Here is a 24,504-nt window from a genome sequence, read left to right as displayed (position 1 = left end):
TCAATGAATTGTGTGATAGTAGGTTGTTTTCCCTGGAGAGTGCAGAAACTGATGCAAGGCAGGATTTAACCACCCACAAGATAAATTATTAAGAATCAAAATATCACAACTCCTGTATGGTTGAGAACTGGGTGCAGTGACAAGCACCACACCAATGTGCCTCAGTGGAATGATGTCAGATACATGGCCAGAAGCATGGATCATTCACTGGATGAAAATCTATTGACAGGAGCACTTGTTAAATGTCTGGCAGATGAACCAGAAACAAGCTGTGGGGATGTTCTGATTAAGAAAAACTGGGAAGATTGGGCCACTAGCCCTCAAAAAAACTGGAACAGCAAAACAAACAAAAAAACCCCACAAATCCACAAAATCAAATTCTATTTTTATTAAAAACCAGAGATGTATTCCTTTTTTACCTTGGTGATGCAGTAAATAGCAACACTCGATGTGCATAAAAGGGTCTTCCTTCCACCAGAAATGTGACATCTGACATCTCTTTATTGTTAAGAAAATGGGGATCTAGAATCACAAAAAGAAGGAAACAAAAAGGCCAATAACTTTAATTTGGAAGAGGTCAGGAATGTACTGAATATTTCCCTGTTTTGACATAAGAAAGCAACAGAATAGAAGGATATTGTTTTTAGTCAGTAAAGCCCATAAAGTTATTTTGGACAGCCTGAGACAACCACATGGAGATGAGACAAAAGGAATTCAAAGCAGTGAAGTCTGTGAGGACCTTTGCTGAAATGACAGCCAGCCATCCCCGCCGTGTGATGCTGGCACAGCCTCCCAGCTCCACCACCCAGAGCAAACCGCAGCTCAGCAGATGCTGGGGGGCCCTACACTCATTTATGCTCCATTAGGCCACTCTCCCTGTGTGAGGAAGTCTCTGTCAAGAGGAAGAGGGTCCTGGAAAATTGCTTGTGTGTTCTCTCAGTCCCCTGAAAGCAGCCTGGGCTCTGCTGACCAAGCTGGGAGGTGCAGCATCATCTGCAGCCAGCCAGGGTGGTAAGGCTTGGATCCCAGCCTAATTAGCAACACAGACAAATCTTTGCAGATTTATGGCCCCACTCTAGCACACCTGATGACCCTCCTGATGTCAGCAGAAGTTTTAGGTCAGGCTAAGTTTGGGGCCCTTCCTTCTTCTAATTCTGTCTTTTAAACTGAGATTTTTCTGACTTGCGGCCCCGTTGAGCACCTGGCCAGCAGCAGCCTTCCCACAGCTCTCCCTGGAGAGCCAGGCAGGATCTTCCAGCCACACTTACCCAGGCGGGAGGTCTGCTTGCGCTTAATTTCCACGAGCTTTGGAATTGGGTAGGGTCCATAGCAATGAGTGAAAATGACAGAGAGCTGCTGGCTGATCACCTCGTTCTACGCAAAAGGAAACAAACATATACAACGTAAAATCAGTATGCAAAGGACATGCTACGTTGTTCTCAACAGCTGCCTGGTTTGAAGGTGAAAAATGTGATTGCTGGAGCTTTATTAAAAATAAGAGCTTATGATAATTAGCATTTGTTAGAAACTGTAGTTCTCATTTACTTGATTGCTATATCTCCTGTACAAATAATTTTAAGCAAAGAAGTCTTCTCCCTGGATGACAAGTCTTCTTTGTCTAAAAAATTCCATAGCCCGGTCCCCGCTGCAAAAACAAAGTTCCTTTACAACAGTGATTTCATTTTATTTGCAGACTTACTGTACTGGAAAATGACTTTTTTTTTTTTTTTGCTCTTTAGAAAATGGTCACTGGTCACATCTTAGAAAACCCAAGCTACAGACAGATGCAGCTGCACACGTTTTTAAGTACAGCAGTCTCACAAACAGACCCTTCCCCTACAGAGTGACTGAGGCACCAGAGCCAGCCACTCATTTAATCCCAAATGCTTCATTAACGTGCTCTTACACCTCTGGCACCAGTGTGGGCACCGCTGTGCTGTGGAAACCACCAGACCCTCATAAAACCAGGTCTGGTCCCTGGCCTTAACCCTTTCTGCCCCAACTCTGGGGGCAAGGCAGCCACAGGATGCTTTCCTAAGCACCTTGAGTATTTATATGCATAAGATGCAAAGGTAGTGAAATGGATTCAATGCCTAACTACCTAAGTCCCAGACAAAAGCGGGATTTAAAAGCCTTGGCAAATTTTATCCCACACTTTGCTGATAACCAGAGCAAGTCTAGACAAGTTCAGTAGTGCCACACTGTTAATTCATTGTAACATCTTTTAATACTCTGTTGACTGGTGAGTCTCTCCACACCAGGAAACTGTGAAATGGCAAGACACTTAGACATAAGAGGGTCAAAGGCCAAGGAAACGAGCAGATCAGGGACAAAAACCAGTATCATAGTATAAAACTTTGAGGTGTGTAGTTGTTACACTAAAAATATCTCCAGGCTTTAGAAGCAGATATCGAAGGTTTCCTTGCTCTGAGCACATTTCAGAAACGCTCCTTAAATCCCACGAGCAACAAGGAGGAGTGGCAGAGATGCTGTAATGACTCTTACTGAATCTAATCAAACAGGGTGGGAAGGGGTAGAGCTGTTCCCTCACAGGCACATGCTGATGTCAAAGGAAATTACACGCACTCGCCCGCAGGCAGGAGCTGGCTCCTATTACTACGTCAGATGTAGCACTGAAAGAAACACTGAGATAAGAGAAACTCTCCTACTGAGAGACTCCATTTAGCAGGCACAGGGCCCAGCCCTCAGAGACAAGGAGGGCGGCTCACCCCAGGAGCATCTCACTGTTCAGCATCCTCCCGCCAGAGCTCTGCAAAGGGAGCAAACCATGGGCTAAAGAGAAAAGGAAGATTTAAGGCCAGATTTAAAGAAGGAAGTGACTCAGCTGCTGGGAGGGCTGGGAGGGGAAGCTTTAGATAGACAGGGCAGAAAGAGCAATTTCTTCTCTGCTCGGAAAGGCTGTGCCGAAGTGGCAGGGCTGACTGAGTCAGCCAGGGAGGAGCGCGTCTGGGGGGATGCTGATTACCAGCAGGCAGCTCCCAGTTGGATCTGGCAGATGCTAGAAGTCAGAAAATACAAGGGAAGATGGAGACAATTCCATGGTTAGAGCAGAGGCTAGCTTCTGGAGAGGAGAAACAATGCTCCCCTTTACCTGCAATGTATAAAAGCGAAGTGCACTGAAGAGGAGAGCTCCTGGAAGCCCCCTCCCCAGTCTGCCGTGGTGCATGGGTCCTGTCTGTGTCAATGAGGTTTTAGTGGCTTCCATGAACTCACCAGTCCCAGCCACAGCTGTGCCTACGCAATGGCTTGTTAAAAACACACACATGCATCAGCAGACAATTAATCTCCTCCTTCCAGGGTGTCTGTGGGAACGTGCTGGTGGAAAATCTGGGTATTGGCTTCCCAGTGCCTTGTTGGGAGCTGGAGGCCCAACTCACCAGACCAAACCACAGCACCATGGACCAGGAGGACATCCAGCTGCACCGAGACCAGGGAAGGACAGGCCAAACTCAGCCACCCAAGTGCAAAAAGGAGATCCCTACTAGTAAATCCAACCAAAGAACCAGTTGTGCCTGCAGACAATCCCATGGGAGCCTGCCTGCACTGCCAACTGCTAGCTCCCTGGGTCACCAACTCTGTGGTGTGCAGATACAAGCCCATTAAAAAAACACTTTGCCCATGTCATGGGCCCACAAGCCTGTGAAAAAAACGGTGTAAACTAAGCTCTAATTAGCTCAAAATGTGATATATTCACATGAGAAATGCTTAAAAAGCCCCAAGACATGGAACAGAGATGGGACAAAGAGAAAAGAGACCTTAGGATGGACACATCAAAGAAAGAAGGGCCATCAGACAGTGGCTTCAGACTTCCAATGCAGAACGCTGACCTCATTTGGCAAAGAGGAGGCTGGAGACCTTTGGCTTCTATTGATAACATTAAATACTTACATCTCATGCCATCCAAAGGCCAAAAACTGTGCTCAGCAAGAAAGCTGAAGCATGTGCTTGTCTAGAGCCATTGCTAACAAACAGCAGCAAGGGATTGGTAAATTATTACAGCACACCAAGTTTGCTTCCCACACCCCCAGCACATAGCCAAGCTCACAGGGCAGTGGCCCTGAATCTACTCCCCACAGTGCCTCTGCTGACTTTTACCAATAAGCCAGGCAGAAACAGGAGAAGAAAAAGGATGCTTTATCTTTAACTGGATAGCTGGGGGAAAAAATTGGCTTTTTATAAGCCAAATCCTGCTCTTGGAGGGCTTGGGCTGCCTGTTAAGTAACTGGAACAACTGCAGAAGTCCATGGGGTGCAAGCATTGCTCTGGAAGACAGGAGGACACATTTAGCCTATTCAAGCTTCACCTTCACACAGTGCCCACACTGAGGTGCTCAGAAGCTCCAATTTAAGCACCAAGATGGATAATTCTTCCCTGTTTATCCTTTCATCCTTTCAGCCTAACTGTGAGAGCCCAGCTGTAAGAGCTCACTGCAGCAGTTGTGGGTGGCAAGATTAATACTGGAGGAGCAAATCAAAGTTTGTTTTCTTGCTACAGTTTGATGTTGGAAAACATTGTGCCAGGATGTGTGAGGCTGACACCTGGAGCGAGGCCAGCCTCCTTTTAGACACGGGCGTTCATTTGCACTCAAAGGGAGCCGACGCACATCTTCTTCTGTGGGAGGGGGAAGAAAGCTTGGCACAGCATATAATAAAAATATTTACCTAGCCATGGGGTAGTTTACAGATAGGCAAGAGGGAACAGGGAACAACAGCAAGTCTTCTGAGGGAGATGGTGCTTCCAGCAGAGAGCTGGTTGGTGAGCAAGCAACTTTGCTTTGTAGATACAAGCGGTCCCCTGACTTAAAAGCATTCTTCAGCAAAGATCTAAAGGAATTCCCCAGTCCTGCTGAATGCACTTGGATTCTGAAGGGAATTCATAAATTCTTTTGAAGCAAAGCTGGAGGCTTTCAAGTTGTTGGACCAGAGATGCCTCATCGATTGATCTGAGAAGAGGTGAAGATCCGGGTGGGAAGTGCAGGGATATTTTTTCCTGACTGTCCATCTGACAGAGGTCTGTGGCAGGATTCAGGGAAGTCTCCTCCAGGCTTCAGCACATACCCCGGGAGAGCTTGCTCCATTCCAGGTTACACAGATCAATGCAGCACAGCCATTCTGGGATGTGTTCCTACAAGGTACTGGACACAACTGGGAAATACATAGCCAATATTCTCCAGTACCTGTGCAAGACACGTGTCTATGCCCCAAACTCTGCAGGGTAAAATGTGTGTTGCAGACTGCTCAAACCCCACTGCTTAGTTCTTTCCAGTCTACAGACACCCTACCACCTCCACATGGCTGCCCTCTATAGTGGTAACAAGTCAGGCTTCTTTTCTTCACCTCTGAAATCCCAAGCAGTATTTTGGAGTTTTCTTCTACTGATGCTATCATCACCAGCTCAGCTCCATTAATGTTGTTTTACTCAAAGTCTGCCAGGCCCCCAAATTCCTCTACCACATAGCCCAAAAACCAAAAGTCCACCACATTAGGCAGAAAAAGCAACGCTTATTCCTCTGGGCTCGGTGTCTTTGTGTTAATACACATCTCCCCAGCAAACTGAGAAACCACACTGCTCAGAGAACAGGGGCACTGGCAAAGATATCTTCTCTCTCTGGTCCTGAGGATGCTGTGGGGACCCATTTCTCTGTTAAATGCAGAGTGGCAGAAGTGCTGTTTCCAGTCACTAATCTCACATGCAGTCCCCAGTTTCTGTTCCAGCAGTGGTAGTCTCAGGATACCCCAATCCCATTGAGGACTCGTCCATGACATGCTCGAATACGCTTGAATTAGTCCTCTATGCTCCCCTTTCCCAGAAAAAGATGATAAAGAGTGAAGTAACAGAGAGGGCTGTCCCCCATCCCTGAACACCCAAACTCTGAGACCTTCTTTGCCATCTCAGAACTGTCTCCACCTTTGCACAGGTGTCCCGCTACCGTCTTCTTGCATAATTCCCTTTCACCAAATGCCTCAAAACTAAATAAATGCCACTTCAGATGGTCACTCCTAGATGGTAAAGCAGCATACACGTAATTAATATTAGTCAACAATTGGAAAGGGAGGGAAGCCCCAGAGGTTGGAGCTACAGTTAGAGGCAGTGAACTGCGCAACAAAATGGGTTTTGTTAGTGCTGGGCTCGAGCCCCTCCACTGGAAGCACAAATGGAAAAGAATTAATCACAGGTAAGGCACAAACGGACCCTTCCGTTGCTTCTGGGAAAGGTGCCAAGCCTGCTTTTCAAAAGGCTCTTTATATCACAGCTGTGCATTGTATGTAGAAAGCTCAGATCCACGGGCACAGTCCAATCCCTGGGTGAGAGCCCAGAAAAGGGCAGGTGTCACATCCAAGGCATTTATTTATTGTAAATGAAGAAACGGCCCCTGCCTCTGGCAGGGGAACATTTTAGAAGGTAGCAGAGGGCAGGAACAAAACCAAACCTGTGTTAGTAAGTGCCAAGCTGAACGTGTGTTATGAAACCACAGAATGGGGTTAGCAGTGCGTTATTAGCATGCCACTCGGTACCTGGCGCTCGTATCTGACGCGCAGAATGCAGGATGTACATGTGTGGATAACCTGGGTCCGGCTGACTCGGAACTGTTCAGACACAGAAGTGCTACAAGTGACAATGGGCAATGCTACAGATCACCGCAGTCGCTGGGGAACAGTGAAAACTGACTGAACGTCACGGCAAGTCCCAGCCAAAAGATGGATCACCATGTGCTGGCTGGGCTCTGGGTGGCACATAGAAGGGCATTAGCCATTCCATAGAATCCATAAGCAGACTCTTCAGCACCCTGGGATGTCTTCAGGGTTATTTTTAAGGCACGTTTTGGTGCATCTGTCTCCTCTGTGGAAACTGCATTTTTCTTCAGCTGAAGTATTTCAGTCATCAGCCAAAATGTTCCATTTTCAGGTGTTGATTTTTTCAAGAAAGGTAAAATATTATGTGAGAAATAAATATCCTAGTGAAACCTTTCATTACAATAAAACCTCAGTGTTCTGTTGAAAAGCAATTCAACAGAACAAAGAGGAGTCTTTCCTGATAGTCTCCAGGTAAGAGAAACACACACAGCAATCCCCCAGAGGAAGACTTTCCCTTGGGATGTGATTATGACAGAGTGCCTGTTATGTAGGGTTCACCTCTGCTCTCTACCCTTAGCCCTTCCTGCAGAACAGGGCAGTCTAGCTTCACATAACAAAATACAGCTTCACACAAGCACATCTAAAACATTAATTTCAGCCCACCATGAAGCAACACAAAAAACTGGAATTTTCTAGCTGCTTTGTCTTCCAGTTCCACTTTCTAGGTCACATGCAGACCCTAAGGAAATACTGATCTTTGCTGACCACCATGCCTGGACTTAGTAGAACAGACAGATGAGTTCAGAGTCTGTTGACATTCTTTGAGAAACCTCTCCCAACATTTGTTTTAGAAGAATCAAATCCAGAAAAACACCAGCAATATAGAAACATCAAGCTCATCTCAAGCTTCAGCTTCTGAAAGTTTTCTTGAAACACAACAGGCAGATGTTTCAATCTTTCCTGCTGCCTTCTGTTTGAGGGAGATATGAAAATACTTTTTCAGTAGTTACTGCATCTGTGACAGAGGCTATTTCTGTAAGGATATATTTTTAAAGCTTTCCTTTTAAAAGATTTTGGTTTCCAAGTGGAGAAGTTACTGCTGAAAGAGTACTTTAGCTTTTAAACCATATAGGCTAGATTTCTCAAGATAACCCACATGCCTGAATCTTTTTGGAATTTTAAAACTGGTTATTGTTCTGAATTGCTATTTGTTCTTGATAACTGTCAACACCAGACTGAGGGCTGATATCCAAACAGCTCAGCTTTCCAAAAGAGCCAGCGCACTCCTGCACATTTCTTCAGCTGCCTGTAGGTGAATTTGTAAAGGCTGGAAAGCTGCAGGAATTTTAAATCCTGAGGAAACATCTTTACAAAGTAGTTTCCTGCATCTTTCAACAAGCCTGGCTGCCCAACACCTCACTAATGGGCTAAATATTAAAATAAACTAAATATAATAAACATGGTGTCACTGACAGAAACAGATGGAAAGGATGAAGAGAGAGCTGCAGAATGCAATGAAGGTAGGGCAGTGAAGGATTGCTCCTTCTCAAGCTGATTTAGTCTTAGACAATACACTAGCAGGAACTTAGGACTTAAAGTCCTAAGCCAAGTTTTCCTGGTGTGAAGCACCTCTAGGAGCTTCAGACAATGCTTCAGCACATGTGCTCAATGCACATGTGGACTCACACGTGCACTTCAGCAATGCATAGCCACACAGGATCCAAAGAAATGGCAAGGAGCTCCTTACCTGTCCTACAGGGGAAAGAGAGAAAGTTGTAAGAGAGATTATTTGGAATTAAAAGATTGTGCATTTTCTCCAAAAAACAGGCCAAGGACAAGCTGATGTAAATTGCTGTAGGCGGAAAAAGCAGTGGATGAAACTGGCTCACGACCTCATAGAACTGGCAACAATGCTGGCTCATCTGTGTGGATGGAGCTGGTGATTTAATGACAATCCAGTCTTTACTCCAGAGCCCTGGAGTGGAAATCTAAACCAAACTGCCTCCAAAGGCCAGATGTGTTTAACTTCCAAGGTTGTGGGTTTGTGTCTCTCTCTTTTCAGGTTGTGGAAATATCAATATCAAACTCAACAGCTCCAGGATTTCTGTAGACAGAGGACACAGACTGAACATTCAGCGTATTATCCTTAAGAGACTCTCCAAAAAAACACAAGAGCTGATCTGTGAGCTTCACCCCAGGCACTACAAGCCCAAGGACCTGCATGCAGCCCCCACACAGCTCTTTTAAAAGCCTCTATTTGAAGGGGGGGCGGGGGTACTCCTCAAGCAAATATGGTCCTGTGACATGGGGCAAGTGGGCAATCCAGCTCAGTCAAGCTCAGGCAATGCAAACATCAACCTCAGCTGGAAGGAAAGCTTTCAGTCAGTTTGGGGCAGTTTTCCCAAGCCATGAAGAGGACAGTACAGATACCAACAGGCAGGAATTCAGTTGTATCTTCCTATCATTCTTCCATAACAAGACCTCTAGCATCATTTTAATTTTGAGGGACTCAACTCTGCCCTACACAGCAGCTAAAGTTTACCTCAGGGCTACTCACTTCCAGAAGTGACACTCTGGCTTCTGCCTCACACAGCCCTGTCCAAACCACTTCTAGCAGGTTACATTTGTGTGCTTGTCTTTCAAAGAGATTGAATCCATCCTTAAATGGCAGTGCCTTTCCTACCAGTGTCTCAAAACCATCATGTGTCCATCGACATTTTTAGTGTCAAAGTTTTTCCAGTTTGGGTTTTGCTTGCTTTCAGGACGGGTGACTTAAACCGAGCTCTCAATGTCTTTGCCACAGATGTTGCTTTTTCCAGAGTACCTTGAGCCTGGATTTTAATTTGGTAAAGACCCAAACTCACTGTAGGACAGCAGGAACCACGGAGGGAGCGACTGTTCTCTCTGTTCTCACAGTTCTGCCTCAGCAGCATGGAAGTGCTGCTACTTCCCCACTCCCCATGCAATTCTCAATTCCTGCAGCCAGTGTAAGACAGTTAAAGGAATGAAAGGAAATGAAAGAGCTCCATCCCACTGGAAGCCACCAGGAGCTGGGTATCAAACCTTCATCTGTGCTTTTGGAAGACTTCCTCCAGGGCTTCAGCGCAGCAGTGAGCAACCCATGTGCAACCTATACACTGTTCTCCCCCACTTACTTCACAGCTTGAAGAAAGACAATAAACCCAGGGACATCAGCTCAGCCAGTTTTGCCTGACTGGCCAATTTTTGTTGCTGTTCTGTGTTACAGCATCAGGACTTCTACAAGTTTTGTTTTTGTTTCTACTGTCAGTATCCTGGCACACAGATGGGAATGGAGTGCCACCCAGCCACCCTACAGGTCACCAGCATCAGTGCTGGCAGAGCTCCCACTTATACCCTCACATCTGTGGCATTTTATAAACCATCTGTAAGACAAAAGGGATTCCTCATATCTGACATTGTTCTTGTAGGTGTTGGTTACATTTTCTTTAATATTTTCATATCTATAGCATTTGGCATTTTTTTTTTGCATGGCTTGGGAGCCTGCAAGAACATTTTTACAACAGTGCAAAATAGAAGGTGGAGGCAGAAAGTTTGCTTCCTACCCTGAGACCCGTCCTTATGTTTCCATGTGATTTTGGGGGAGCTTCTCTGGTCAAATTACTCAAAACTAAAAACTGCTGTTTGGCTTATCCAGGTTATCTCAGCCTCTGAGACTGGGACTGTCACTCCATGAGACATTGAAAATCTGCCTGTTTAATTACCTCAGTTTCCCTGTTGGTGAAGGGAGGATAAGATCTTCTTCTATGTCTCAACTCATTAATATTAGTAAATTGTTCTGAGATTATGGGATAGCTGGAACTATTTATAGGAACACAAAATGCCATTTCTACTAGGTGCAAGTTGCCATGCAATTAAAATATACTGAGCATCACAATATGTAGCAAATGGGACATCTTGTTTTACATCAGCCAAGAACTGCTAAGTGGCTCTCTGCTTCCTAGTTGCTTATTTTATACTTTTTGCCCTGAAAAACTCATTAAGGAAATGTACTGGGCCAGACTGTGATGTTTAGCAAGAGTCATAATCTCTCGAAGTTTCCAGCCCACAGGGAAAAGGATGCCCGTGTGGGCAAATCAAGCTCCTCTCTCCACAGCTCTACAAAATGCAGAGCTTTTCAGTTTGCTGTCAAGAGAGAGGGATGTGAACCACAGTAATGGCCCTTCTGCACCTCTTAAAGGAGATTTCCATTCCGTGGGTATACACAAAAATCTCTGCTCTCAGCCCTTCCAGAGAAGGGGAACAGAAGATCCTTTAAATCTCAGCTTTCCTCAGCTGCCTTCTATGGAGTGACCAGGGAGAACTTTTATTGGCTCATTCTCCTAAAAATGAATTTATGTAGATTCCTTCCAAAGGGTTGCATAGTCTCTTTTCTCATTTCTGTCTGGGAGAGCTTTGTAAGAGGCCATTTGGACAAGACCACCACAATAATTCATAACATTTGCAGACAATTTGTAAACCCTTACAGTGTCCCAGAATGATTAATTATTTTTTCTAAGACTATGAAACACTGTGTGAGTGTGTGTTTGTGAATATGCATGAAGACAGGCAGTTCCCCCAGGCCCAGGGGCAGGCATAAAGATCAGCACAGACTTTTTCTTTGGCATTTAGGGGTTTTTGCCCCTCCATATTTTAGGTTTCTAAGTGAACCCAAAGCAGAAGGTAGCAGTCTTATTTTTTTCCCAAGTCTCCTACAACAGTCTCTGGAAGACCTAGATGTACCAAAGGTATAATCCTATGTAAATGATTTATTCTAATGATGATTGCTGGCCTTGGCTTCAGCCACCCAGGAGAAAAGCAATTAAAGTCACCCATCATCCTAGATTACAAGGGCTAAACTTATTCTCTGTTAAAGTTTTCAATATGATTAATTTCATACAAACTTTCAAACCAAACAGGACTTTGCTGGTAGTTTCTAGATGAACATACATTAACCCAAATGAGTACAGAACAAGGAATATACAAATCTTAGGACTTGGAAAAATTTCCTAACACCTATCTCAAAATATTCTCCATAAATACCCATCCAATACAAAATAACTGCAAAGGCAAAGCTCTTGGGAGCAAAAATCAGAACAATGCTGGAACAAATATGCAGGAATTGCTCAGGACTCTAGTCCAAGCCTGCTTTTGCAGCAAGATACAAGAAATAAACCCATGTAGGCTATCATTAGCTATACCAAGTTTGGTATATTTAGTATTGAGTATATCAGAACCTCTCCTCTTTTCACATTCTTTAGGCTATTGCTAAAAATTATTTGCTCCTTGCTGTTACACATAGAGCTGGGTGTTAAAAGTTACTTTCAGTTTAACAATTAGAAGGCCACACCAACATGTACTGTGGAGCATGAGGAAACAGAACACCAATCAAATAATTTCGATGTTTTTCATCACCATAAGCATTTTCCGGTAACAGTAGATGGAGGCTGGGCATTGGGAGTGACTAACTCTCAAGGGAACAAGTAGAGAAGAGACTATTGGTTATAACAAGTTTAAAATTCTTCACTAGGTAAGATATTTTCCTCTCCTTGCCAGGCCCATGATCACCCCTTTTGCCATTATACTTGCATACTTAATGGCACCTCTTTGGAAAGGTTTTGTTAGTCTGATTTGCTTGGCTAAAAAAAAAAGCCAGACAAAAGAATAAATCCGGGGAAGCTGCAAGTGCAAACATGCACACAGAAAATTTGAAAAAATTATCCTGTTCTATGCTTGTAGAAACCAGTCTCCTCACAAGGTTGAGAGTCCAAATCCCACATGAAGGGAAGAGAAAGTCGTGACAAGCTAAAGAAATTCAAAGTAAACATGAATATTAGCTTTGTTGTATGTTTCTATAAAACAAGCTGGGTGAAATTACTCTTTGGGTTGGTTTGGTTATCAACATCTCTCGCCACACTGACATGACCCTTTTGACTTTAATTTCACCACTATGTACCAGCTTCTTTTGTCTCTCCAGCTTACTGTTAGCACCTCTTATTAGGCTGTTCTAGTAGGAGCAGTGATTAGCCTGTTTATAACCCATGCTTCCACAGTGAAAAAAACTGAGATACCTAATAGAGATAATAATAATCCTGTGCAGTCTAAACAACCTTTGGGAGAGCTGCTCAAAAATAATATCGCAAACTTTAGTGTCTTACAGGATGTGAATAAGGCTGATTTCCTTTAAAACACATTATTTATCCTACCTTGCTGGCCTTCAGTATCTCAAACATCAGAGGCAATCCTTGTGTGATAAGCTCCTCGGTGTACTCCTCTTCCTGAATGGACTTGAACTCCTTTAGCAAGCACTGGATGAGGGGCCGTCGGTGCTGCTGGAAGGACGTGCGCAGGGACTCCAGCCACGTGTGCAGCGTCCAGGGAACACCTGCAGACAGAAGACACAGCTCATTCCCAGCTCCAGGGAAGGATGTGCCCTTCTGCCTTTACTGATGTTAAGATTTTAAGCAGAAGCTGCCAAATCATTCAAGAAATCAAATTCCTATTTATCCCTAATTGAGAAGGCTGATGGTTATCAGTACATCCCAGAGCTAATGCACAGAGGCTTTCCTCCAAATGCTAAGAGAAGATTGTGGTCTCTCTGCTCATCTAGCCTTCAGCTTCTCTGCTGAGACTACCAATTTGTGGTAATTGCTGTGGTGTTCTGCGTTGCAAAAGCCTTTTGGAAACTAGATTTACACTAGCTCATTTGTTTGAATATGGCCCTGGAGAGCCATTAAATGGTGAAAAAACCTGATTTTGGTCACTACCTACCTGGATTCAAATCGGTGGTCTTCAGATTAAAACTTGCTTTAAGTGATACCCCATGTCCTCTCCTGATCATTAGTATTTTCCCTAAAGAGCACTGGGCCAGTTAAGCAAATCAGCCCTTTCATGCAGCTTGTCATGACAGAACCCCTCTCCAGCCAGCTAAAGGGAACTGCTCCCATGCACTGAGTGAGAAAGCACAGGGAGCTGATGTACCTCTGCAGGCATGAGGCTGGATGTGACCTACTTTCTGCTCTTACAGAACAAAGCGGAAAGAAACACAAGCCTGGTGTTTGGCAAATGAAGGTTTTTCCTTCCATGTCAGAAAATGCTCAATGCTTGGAGAGCACCCCTGCCACTCTCCTCTCATTCGTCTCCAGATCTCTGCCTGCACAGCCCACTGCACACTCTGACCCATACCCCGTGTCCCCTGGGCTGGAGCACTGTCCCAGGCAGAGGCACACCAGGCACTTGGGTCTCTTTCTCTGTGAACAGATGACTGGGGATGGTAAATACACAGTCCAGATCGATTTCCATCTGCGCCACACAACCACCCTCTCCACAGGCAGAAGCAACTTAACAGTGGGCTGGTATGATTCAAGTCCCTCACTGGCAGAGCAGGCACACCAAGCAGTCAGTTCTCTGCTCCTGCCTTCGGAGTCTCAGAAAATAAAGTTTTTTTAAGGGTGGACTGCTTTACAGCAGAGTGCAAAAGAGAAGCAGCTGGAGGTTGCCCATGACAGCTGAACACTGCCCCAGAGCCTAACCTACACTCTGCCATGCAGCAGTGGAGATGGCTCCCAGTGGAAACCACCGTGTCCTGCAGAAAAAAGCCACTGGCCCCTGGACAGGGTGTGGTGTGGAGCTGCAATGGGCTGGGAACCTGTCAGATCTCCCACCACCTTCTATTCCGAAAGAGCTGAGGAAGATGTGGCCGTGGTCAGTTTAAGCAACAGCCCCTCAAGAGGGACACGTTCTAACAGTGGTCCTTTCCCGCATGAAGAAGAGGAAGGAGCCCAGGACTGACCTATGCTCCGGATGTCGATGGTGACGTCCACGTAGCCGTGCTCGGCACTGTGGTACATGGCCTCCTTCAGGGCCTTCAGCTTGGCCTTGCTGTTGCGGCTGGCACAGAGAGGAGCTGCCGCCGAGTCGGGCAAGTCCGTGCCCTCGGCCAGGATCTCCTCCAGGGACAGGATATCGCTCTTCTCCTTCTCTGGCTGAGCAAGCAGCTTGCGGAAAACATTCCTGTCAATCACAGCGTGGCAGAGAGAGAGGGCAGGAAAGGAGAGGAAAAGGAGAGCAGAGTCAGTGGCCAGGCTGTCACTGCACTGGGCTTACTTGCTGCGATGTGGCAAGTTAGGACACCTACCCAAGAAATTACTCCAGCTAAATGGCAGAGCCAGCTGAGAGCAGACCCAAGGCAAGCACAGCTCCTGCTAACCCACCTGCACTGCCTGGGACACATCTGCAAGTCACTGCTGTCATGACAGGAACCGCACAGATGCCGCATGAGTGGCGGCATCTTGTGGGAACAGAGACTCGTGAGCTAAACGCGGCTCAAGACTTCTTCAGCAACCAAGGAAGGCCAAGGTGCTTCTGGACAAGCTCTTGGGACTCCTACCATGGCAACCACGTGAGAAGGGAGCTGCCTGGAGCTACTGAAAGCACCGCCACTCGATTCACACTGAAAGCACTTTGGGAAAGCTAGAGCAGCTAGACATTCAACAAGGCCAGTCAGGGCAGGTTCAAGCAGAGCCAGGACTACTCTACAAAGCCACTGATCCAGCTGGGCCTTCGAGTAACAAAGCCCAAACTCAGAGACTTTGTGCCCTCAGGTTCACACCAGCATAACCTCATCAACCTCAACAGTTTCCCTTGGTTTTGCAGCTGTGAGAAGAGAAACTAGGCTGGCTCCCAGCCCACCCTCCTTGTATCCCAGTGTTCCCCTGCTCCCGCTTAAACCACAGCATGGTGTGTCCCAAACAAACTTAGGGCAGAGAGGGAAGGAAGAAGGTGTGTGTGAGAGTTATACAGGCAGGAACACAAGAGTCAGAGTCCATGACGTGGACAGCCAGCAGCCAAGCCATGGAGAGCCCCAGGTTCTCCTTGGGCCTGCAGCTCCCATTCACACTGGTTGAATGTGAGACTTCAATGCCCAAAGTGTCCCGTCTGTGCCAGGGATCCCTGGCAGGCTCCAGAGGGGCAGAGCTGTTGAACCCGCCCTGACGTGTTGTTAGACTGGCAGCTCATCTCTAAGCAAACACACGGTAGGTACTGTCTCTAACCTGTATCTATGTTCCTCTGGATGGCTACAATCAGAAAAGTAGGAACGTGAAGATCATGATACTAATTCATTGCACTGCAGTCAACTCCTGAGCGTTGCAAGGTCATGCATGCCAGGTGCTCATCTCAGTAGTTCTTTTTTTGTTTGTTTTTTTAAATTTGCAGCATACAAACAACATTAAGACACACAGGACTTTACAGTAAACATAGATGCAGAAACTCTATTCAACAAAATTAAGGCTGCAGCACTACAGACACAATTCAGTCAAACCTGAGAAAAATATTAAGAAATTCAGAAGGAATGTTTTTGACATTCCTTTCTACTGCCACATCAGCTGCCATTTAACAACCACTGCATTGAACACACCACAAGAAGTCCCCTTCCTTCTTTTTTTTTTTACATCAGAAATCAAAACGCAGCTTGTACCACACCAGCTGATTCAATTCACATGCTAGCAGAAAGCCTTACATCTCTGCTCAGCTGGTGGCATGTTTAATAGTTCATGCAGAAATTTCACCCATCTGCTCAAACTGGATGCCCAGGCAAAAAAGTAGCACTTGAAGGATGCCACTAGACTTGTTCCCACTCTACCTGTGTCCATGTGCAGCAGCCTGACTGAAAGAGTTCATGTCACCTTGTGGAGTCATGGAAATGCCATTCCTGTACATTGTTCCTATCATGGGGTCAGCTCCTCGCTCCAACAGCAAACTCACCAGTTCAAAATTTCCTGCAAGGCAAGAGATGCATTTTTACTCTTTTGAAAATCCAGCTCACTTAAACTACAGATCCCAGCCTAGGAATTGTTACAGTGGGAGAAGAAAAAGTCCTTACCAGCAGCTGCTGCGAGCTGTAAAGGAGTTTCAGAGTAATTTTCCTCTCCATGCTCTAAGGAACCTTCTACCTTTGCTCCAGCATCCAGCAATAGCTAGAAAGAAAATTCACCATTTAGAGCAACTGGGGGTATGACAGTCTTCAGAGTTCATGAACAGTGACAAATGAGAATCTAATGCTTCTTATTATCTGCAAACCAGATACAATGGAGACGCGTGACATGCAAATTCTGCCCATTGTTTCACAGAGGCAAATTAATTCCTTTTTTCGCTCATTTTACGCTGCCAAACACCAGAAGCACCAGCGTCCAACTTCAGAGCCAAAAAAGTGTAACCCAGTGTTTTTGAATGGGGAATGGGGTAAGGTCAGTGTTAGGAAGTAATGCACTGGAGATGGAAGAAAGTTAGCCCGACAAGCATCCTTCCTTCATGGTCTTCTAGAAACCTAGCACCATCCAAAATTAGATCAGATTTCAATTGTCTCCATCTTTTACATGAAGACATGGCCAAAAGAAAGGTAATTCTTAAGAACCAATTGCAGCAATGAGTCCAAAAGCTGTGGTCTCCATCGGGGACACTTCCACACAAGTAGTAACAATGCTGAAAACAAAAGTGGCCAAGGAGAGTGGGATGGAGCCTCTGCTCCAGTCCCCTCTTGGCCATTTCTGTCTTAAGGCCTTCAAAGTTTTGGTGCTTGAGTGTGTCACAGACACGGCTGTTTTGTAGAATAAACCTTCTCAGCTTTTGAGATGCCAAAGCACAGAACCAGCACATCCCACATGACACCTGGATGGGTTAAGGAGAGTGAGGGATTCTCCCCCTCTGGAGCAGCACGAGGGCTGTTGTCCACCTCTCTCCCACCAAGGCAGCGGTTTTGTGTTTGCTAGAACATTACAGTGTAAGAAAGTGCAATGAATGAATAAACAGACATATAAAACAAGTGGTCAGGAAGGAGCACAAGGAGTTGTCAGACTTTCTTTGGTGCAACTTTGCTTTAAAATTGTCCTGTTTAAGCCTCATATTGGTTAAGGTTTGAACACCATATTCATTTTTTAAGTCTATCATGTATCAGTACACTCTTGAAGAAGCAGAAGTAACCAATATGAGTATGACAAGAGGATGCTGGTTTGAGATGGATGTAATTAGAACTGAAGAGGAGGAAAAAAAAAATGAGATGCAGGTAGGGAAATACAATAATACCTGAACTACAGGAATATGTCCATGCAACACAGCAAATGTCAGAGCTGTCCAATGGCGGGTCTCAGGGTGGACGGATGGGTATTTATGAGCAGTACTGACAACCTATAAACAAATTAAAGTTATTTTTTTAAAGAGCTGTATGTAACAAAATTCAACCTGCCTGAAATCCAGGCATGTGAGGAAGTAAGTGAAATAGAAAACCTGGGAAAGGTGCTTTATAAAATGATTTGCTTCGTTTTTTTCCTGCAAAATTTTCTCAATATTAGAACTGTTCATGCTGATATGACAGCTTGATTTGAGTTCTTACCAAATGAAGTCTTTTACCAACTACTGTAGCTCCATCTAAACCACTGGCCACCAGATTCTTTTGCACAAGGGCAAAACATCCACAGCTGGTTACAACAGCACACACTGAGGAAGTAAGGATGGATCAGGACACTTACAGCTGAGGACTACTCCCACCAACTTCACCAGACCAGGTACCAACAGCCCTGGGTCTTGGGATTGCTCCAGGCCCAGCCAAATTTCTTTGCACTTAAATCAGTACTTTTGTCACTGCTGTCATGAAAGACACATCACAAGCCCTACCCTGGAGCTGGCAGGCATTCTTCCAGGCTCCTCCTCTCTCACCAGATGGAAAAAAAAAGGTCTGAGAAGTGATGGGGCAAAGTGTGACTTCAGAAGTGTTAAAGAAAATCTCCCTTTTGCTGCCTTCTCCTGTCTGAGTTGAGCTAAAAGTGCTGACAGTTAAAAGAGATGCAAACTATATCCTTAGAAAACAAAATGCTGTTCTTCAGATTGCTCCTTCCATTTTCTATGCCTTAATGCCTGGTGCCTCCAATGTAGACATTGGGGAAGATGAATAACCATCCTTTGCTTCAGTTTCCCTGTCTTAAAGATGGGGGTATTAATATTGATGAGGCTCACAGAGCTGGTAGAATCTAATGAACATTTGCAATCCAAGGCTGCACACTCAGATGGAGTGTGACACTAAAATTCAAAATCTTGTTATTGATCTTCAGAGGAGGACTAAAATCAGAGTAAAAGCTGCACCATCTCTCTGTCTCACCAGCCAGCTCTGCTTTCACTACCTTGTCTCAAGTACGTTTATCCATACAGGGGAGCAGGGCCAGTCATTAAATACTTGGTTCCATCAGCAGCTCGCATTTCCAAGCACCACATGCAGCGTAGAAGCAGGCCCAAAGACAGGGATGAGGGCAAAATCTGAAGACCCCATGCAGATCTGCACCCACAGCTTGCCAGATCTGCACCAGCACCTGGCTGTTACCACCCAGATTTGCCACAGAGAGCTCAAAGGACACCACAAGGAGTGTGCTGCCCTGTGACACAGGGCTCCTTAGGGCTGAGTTTGGTCAGAAGGAAGAGGATTGAGCAGCTCAAGCCTTGCGGTTTGGGATGTGGAGCAAGGGCAGCAGAGGGTAAGTATGGGGCAGGACCATGGCTCAGTGAATGCATCCAGCTCCTCCTCAAGCATGGCTCCCACCACTGTTTGGGGCAGTCCATGGAAAGCGGCAAAGAAAATGAAGTAATTTTAACTCCTTTGCTCCTTTTTGTTTTGCTGGGGTTTTTTTCTGGGTTTTGTTTTTTGTTTTTCTTTAAATTCAGAGTTCTCTCCAACACAGCATTCACAAAAGACCTGTGGCTGGGTAAGCTTTTAAGGATGAGACTGGCTGAGCAGCTACAGGTCCCACAGAGTACAGAGCAAACTGCAGCTTCTCAGCACATCTGGAAATGAGTTGGTTTTCACTAAGGATGGGCAATCAAAAAGGGAGGTGCCCATCATCGGAGGCTACTTTTGGAAACATATTTGCAAAGTGAAAGGGAGAAAATTATGCAGGCACCTGACAGAATATTTTTTTTGTTCATGGTTGATTTGCCTTTTTTTGCCATAATTGCCCAATTTGCACAGTTGGTTATGGTGTGCACAAATCATCTTATAATTGCATGCCATAATTACTCACAGATCTTGTCCAAAAGTGTTTTCATTTGATTTTAGAGCAAACACTCTACAGCAATGAACTGGGGAGGTTCACATTCCTCACTGGAGCTGTTCTCTCATATGTCAGCAGTTTCAGGAAGACAAAACTGTTTAAATTTGCATTTGATTCAAGCCTGGAAGATTACTGGAGCAATCGGGAGGACTGCTCCTAATGAAAACTCATCCTAGGAACCAAACAATGCCACCTCACATCTGAGCCACAAGGCAGGGATAAGGAAGAGATCATCAGCCTCCCTGCACATCCAGTCTTTGGTCTGACTAGGGTGTTGAGATACTGCCAGCTGTGAGGGTGGTGTGCTTGCCTGTGAGGAACTGAAATCACCAGCTGATTTCACGACATGGTAGTAACACTGTCTCCTACAGGTGACACCCACTTCTGCTTGTTAAATTAGACTTCCAAAAAGTGCAAAACATCTGTCTGAAGCAGTGACTCCAATTTATCAGCTCGCTCAAGTCCAAACAGAACAGATGGAACACAGATAAGTGAAGCAGACAGCTTAATTCACTCATGACCTCAACAAATTGAAACTGGAATCATTAACAAATAACTCTTCCACAGATTTTCAAATGGCTCTTTAAAAATGTACATACCTGCATTGCACCGAGTTGGACAACAATCTGTTTGGTGGACAGATTGTCCGAGTTTGTGATGTGCATTCATCAATGAGACATTTATATTCTGGAAGCTTCAAGCTCCTCATCCAACAGTTTTTAGCCCAAGGCACTTTGTAAAACAAAACAATGGAACCTATATGGCACTTGTGTGCTGGGGATGCTCACTTGGAACATCCACATGCACAGAAATGCTGAGCTTTGGCAGGTTACCAGATGGGTGTTTCTTTTACCTTCTTCATTTAAAGTCAGCTGAGATTCAGTGAGTCCTTCTAGCAGCATCAGAGCTTTGCTCAGGGCCAATGGTCACTAATGCCTGTATTCATTTGCAGTGTGCAAACACAGCTAAACCACTGTTACCTGTGGGTTAAATCCAATGACTGGAGCCCTTCTGTGCAGTGAATCCCAGTGTTAACCTAATGCCATTTGATTTCATTGTTCATTTCAAGAGGTCCCAATCCCAGATAAGACAGATTTTTTTTCTTTTTAATTCTTGCGATTCTCGCTCCGCTACAGTTCCAGGGGGTAGTTTAAGATGCAAACAAACAACAGAAAAAAAATACAACCAACAAAAAGTCCTCACCTCAGCATTCAGATCTGCTCCAGCATCTAGCAGCATCTGCACCATAGCCTCATCACCCCTGACACAAGCATACATCAGTGGAGTCATGCCCTAGTCATTTTTTGGAGTTAAAAAACAAAGGAATTGACAAATTTAACACAGAACTCTCTTTGATTTTTAAAAACAATTATTTAAGTATATATATCATCAAGACTAACAGCATGTATTTAATGAAATCCATTACCTCTGCTACAAACATGCCCCTCAGAGTACCAAAAGTCAAACACTTTTATAAAAATCTCCGTTTTTGTTGTCACTTGTGCTTACTGCTTGTATTTTTCATGTTGTCTTCAGCATGGTGAGTGAAACTAGGCTTGCCAGCCTCACCTCCATCATATACTAAACTGAGCACCTTTGTCTTTGGGGCCCCAGCAGAGACATGTTTTCACCAGAGCAACCATTATTGCCACTGGTATTTTAGAAAGACAAGAATTCTATTCAGTTTTCTATAATCAGAGTGTCTTAAAATCTAACTTTTCAATTACTGAGAAAGCCTTTAAAACATCTCAAGCTCCTTTTAAGATCAGTCAGATTTGAGCACAGCTTTTTCAACATGGATACTGTAAGAGGCTGGCAATGTCAAGACTTTGTATAGTCCTCCCTGCAAACATGGACTTAATTTTAAATGAAATGCCAGACAGCTTTGTTGCAAGTTGCTGGCTCTAGGAAAACATGGCCCTGCTTGGAGAAAAAGTAGATTAAGTGACCCTTCACTACAGAATCACCACAATGCAATTTGTATTAATCTGAAATACCTGCTACGCCTGATCACCATTTCGCTCAAGGAAAGTACTGCTGTGGCTGTGGTAATGAGTCCAGATGAAACCATGAACAAAATTATTAAACCTATTACAAATTATAACAGCAAAAGCTGCTTATTAAGTACAGTAGGGGGTGTTGACCAACAGCCACCAGTTTTTTTGCAGTAAATCTCCTGAATTTCAGGCAGCTACCTCCGATGCATGTTTACAGCCTGCCTCGAGGTCCCCCAGTAAATCTGCCGTCAGACCACAGTCCATTTGCTCTTTAACCCAAGTACTACTATGAAGGGAAGTTATTTTCAGAGAAACTGGAGGTACCTGTCCTGGCCAGCCACTTCCTAACAGGAGCCTAGCACCACTGTTTTTGCTGAACTACCCCAGTTTTCCTGTTTGCCTCAAGGGCTAAAGGTAGTGGGCGCTTATGTATGGAAGGGCTGCTCCTGTAGAGACAAACTAAATTAGGGTTTGTCCCTGCAAGGTCCTTAAATCCTTCCTGAAAGACACTGAGCATTTCACAAGATCCAATCTGCAGTGAATTTGTGGAATAGGCATTTGGGGCCATTCATGCCATTATTGAGAAAGAACTTCACCCTAAGCAATGAGAATTCTTGGGTGACTTGAAGCTATTTGCAAAGAGAATTTGAAAGGACTTCAGCCACAGCCAGTGGCAAAATATTTCCTCTGGCAGTCAGTAAACACTATAGGAATAAACAGGACCATGTGAATTACAAAAAAATTGTGCCTGGGCCTTGGAACACAAGGACGGGGTAGCGGTTTAAAATTAAATACAGGCTCCTCCAACTGGTTTTTCAGTTTCTGTAAGTGGCATCACTGGATAATTAAGTCAAGTGTTCAGTGAGTACGAGGGGTCTAATCAGATCTGTAGAAAAGAATCTGAAAACCCAGTGCCGGGGCTCCCCCTGCAAGACACAGCTCGTGGGCAGCCACAGCTGAGGAATCCTGCAGCAACGTCCAGAGCAAAAGCTCAGCCTGGGAATCACACAAGATGTTCTGACCCTGCTGCAGCTGAAGGAGGACTTAACACCCACTAAAAGGGGCCCAGAATGTCATGCTGCAGTGTCAGGGTTTTAAAGTGTTAATGAGGATTTTAACCTCCCCTTCCCTTGCACTGTTGTCCCTGTTGCTTTTGCCTCTGCCAGTCTCTGCCCCAGGCTTGCCCCACAGCTCAGCCTTGTGCTGCAGCACCACTCACCCTCAACTCTGCATGTGGGAGGAATGGATTTTTAATGAGCCCATCATTAGTGTTCAAAGCACACACAGGAACACAGTAACAATGTGTATAATCAACACAAAGGGCATTTGGCTTTTGGCAAAATACAAAATTACTGTCTTTCTTTCAGCTTTGCATGACTTAGGGCTCTGTCCCGAAAGACGAAAGACGTGGGATCCTGCAAGATGTGGGACATTTGATCCAACGAAACATTTAAGCACAGGTTTAACTTTCACTCAAATAGGATGTAAAAGCATGTGTTCAGAGTTAAGCATATTATTAGGTACTTTGATGAATCGAGCCAGAATGCTCCCGGTTTTCAACCTGGAGGACAGAGGAAATACGTTGTGAGAAGTTTCCAGGTTCAGACTAACTTAAAATAACAATAATTTAAAAAAGTATACTGTATGAACCTTGGAATGAGCAGTCTGATACTATTTTTCTTGCAGAAAGCATTGCCCTCTTCTAAAGCTTTTCTCAGATGAATCCATAATACTGATTCAAAATAACTCACATTTCTGAAACAGCTTCCATCTCAGAAGACCTAAACCTATGAACAGTCCAGCTCTTGTCCCACATCACCACCAGAGAGGTGGCAGCCACCTGGCTCCTGTCAAAAATGATCCCACAGCTCTGGGAACACACAGTGACAAACTTGCATCGGGGCACCAGAAAGGTCAGGGGACTCTGTTTCAAAAGGAAAGGTTAGTATCCATCAACATTTCCCTCTGGGAAGGGGGAACCACCTTGGTGAGCATCACAGTCCAGCAGACAGATGCCAGTAGGCAGCTGCAGAGGGCAGCTTTAGCACAACCACCAGCCTCACAGAGGAGTAACTCCAAGGAAATTTAGGCTCTTCAACTGGTGGATGTTGACCAGCGGAGGGGTAACTGTGGAGATGCTTTCCCTCTGCAAGGTCCATTCAAACTGGACTGAAATCCATTAAAGAGCACCAGCAATTAACCATTTACTGACAGGCTGAGTGATGCATGTGGTGACAGATCCCAGAGCTGTGTGCAGTGGAAGGCTGCTCACCTCACAAAGCCCTGTCTCATAGCACTGTGTGAGGCACTGAAGCGGTTTTAAGTATTCAGCTCAACATTAAGCTCTCTTGAGATCTTCCTCTGCCTTCACTCAACTCAGTTCACTGTGAAGATTTCGGGGGATGCAGTTGCCCTCACGCTGAGTTACCTCAGTACTGGCAAATCAATACAACTCGAGATGACCTCAGCTAACGCAGATGTTCACCTGGCAGTAAGGTCCTGTCTACGTAAAGCTGAAAAAAGCTGAGGCTCATTCCCTGCGACAAAACAAGCAGACAAAACTCTCCCATTTCACAGCTGCTCCTGTAAATGTCTATCCCATTACCTGCTCGCTCATGCTGTTGATCCCATCCGGCCCCAGCAAGGATATGGCTTGCTTAACCAGATCCGTCCGGCCGCAGTTGAGCATCCGAAAACCCAGGTCTTGCTTGAACTTGGCCTCGGTGGCAACTGCATCCAGCTTCCGAGAGGCACAGAAACAGTCGTCAATCCTGCGGGGGTGAGAAAGCAACTCCCTCA

The 24,504-nt window shown here is 45.1% G+C and overlaps 1 protein-coding gene across 3 annotated transcripts in view; it reads right to left on the bottom strand.

Moving 5' to 3' along the window:
• Positions 1–24,504, bottom strand: part of LOC131592421 (ankyrin repeat and BTB/POZ domain-containing protein 3) — a 165,391-nt gene that overhangs the window by 9,302 nt on the left and 131,585 nt on the right. Inside the window, exons 5-14 of one of the 3 annotated variants that reach the window (XM_058863920.1) lie at positions 24,311–24,476; positions 20,912–21,001; positions 17,697–17,798; positions 16,498–16,591; positions 16,258–16,393; positions 14,407–14,627; positions 12,821–12,999; positions 6,537–6,608; positions 1,269–1,374; positions 420–522 (exon numbers count right to left, since the gene is read on the bottom strand). In XM_058863920.1, coding sequence (XP_058719903.1) covers positions 420–522; positions 1,269–1,374; positions 6,537–6,608; positions 12,821–12,999; positions 14,407–14,627; positions 16,258–16,393; positions 16,498–16,591; positions 17,697–17,798; positions 20,912–21,001; positions 24,311–24,476 — 1,269 coding nt within the window. The remainder of the gene's footprint in view (positions 1–419; positions 523–1,268; positions 1,375–6,536; positions 6,609–12,820; positions 13,000–14,406; positions 14,628–16,257; positions 16,394–16,497; positions 16,592–17,696; positions 17,799–20,911; positions 21,002–24,310; positions 24,477–24,504) is intronic. The other 2 variants (XM_058863921.1, XM_058863922.1) reach the window with 2 other exon arrangements.

Source organism: Poecile atricapillus, chromosome W (assembly GCF_030490865.1).
Source record: "Poecile atricapillus isolate bPoeAtr1 chromosome W, bPoeAtr1.hap1, whole genome shotgun sequence".
NCBI classification, from domain to species: Eukaryota; Metazoa; Chordata; class Aves; order Passeriformes; family Paridae; genus Poecile; species Poecile atricapillus.
This window is presented reverse-complemented; position numbering and strand designations above follow the sequence as displayed.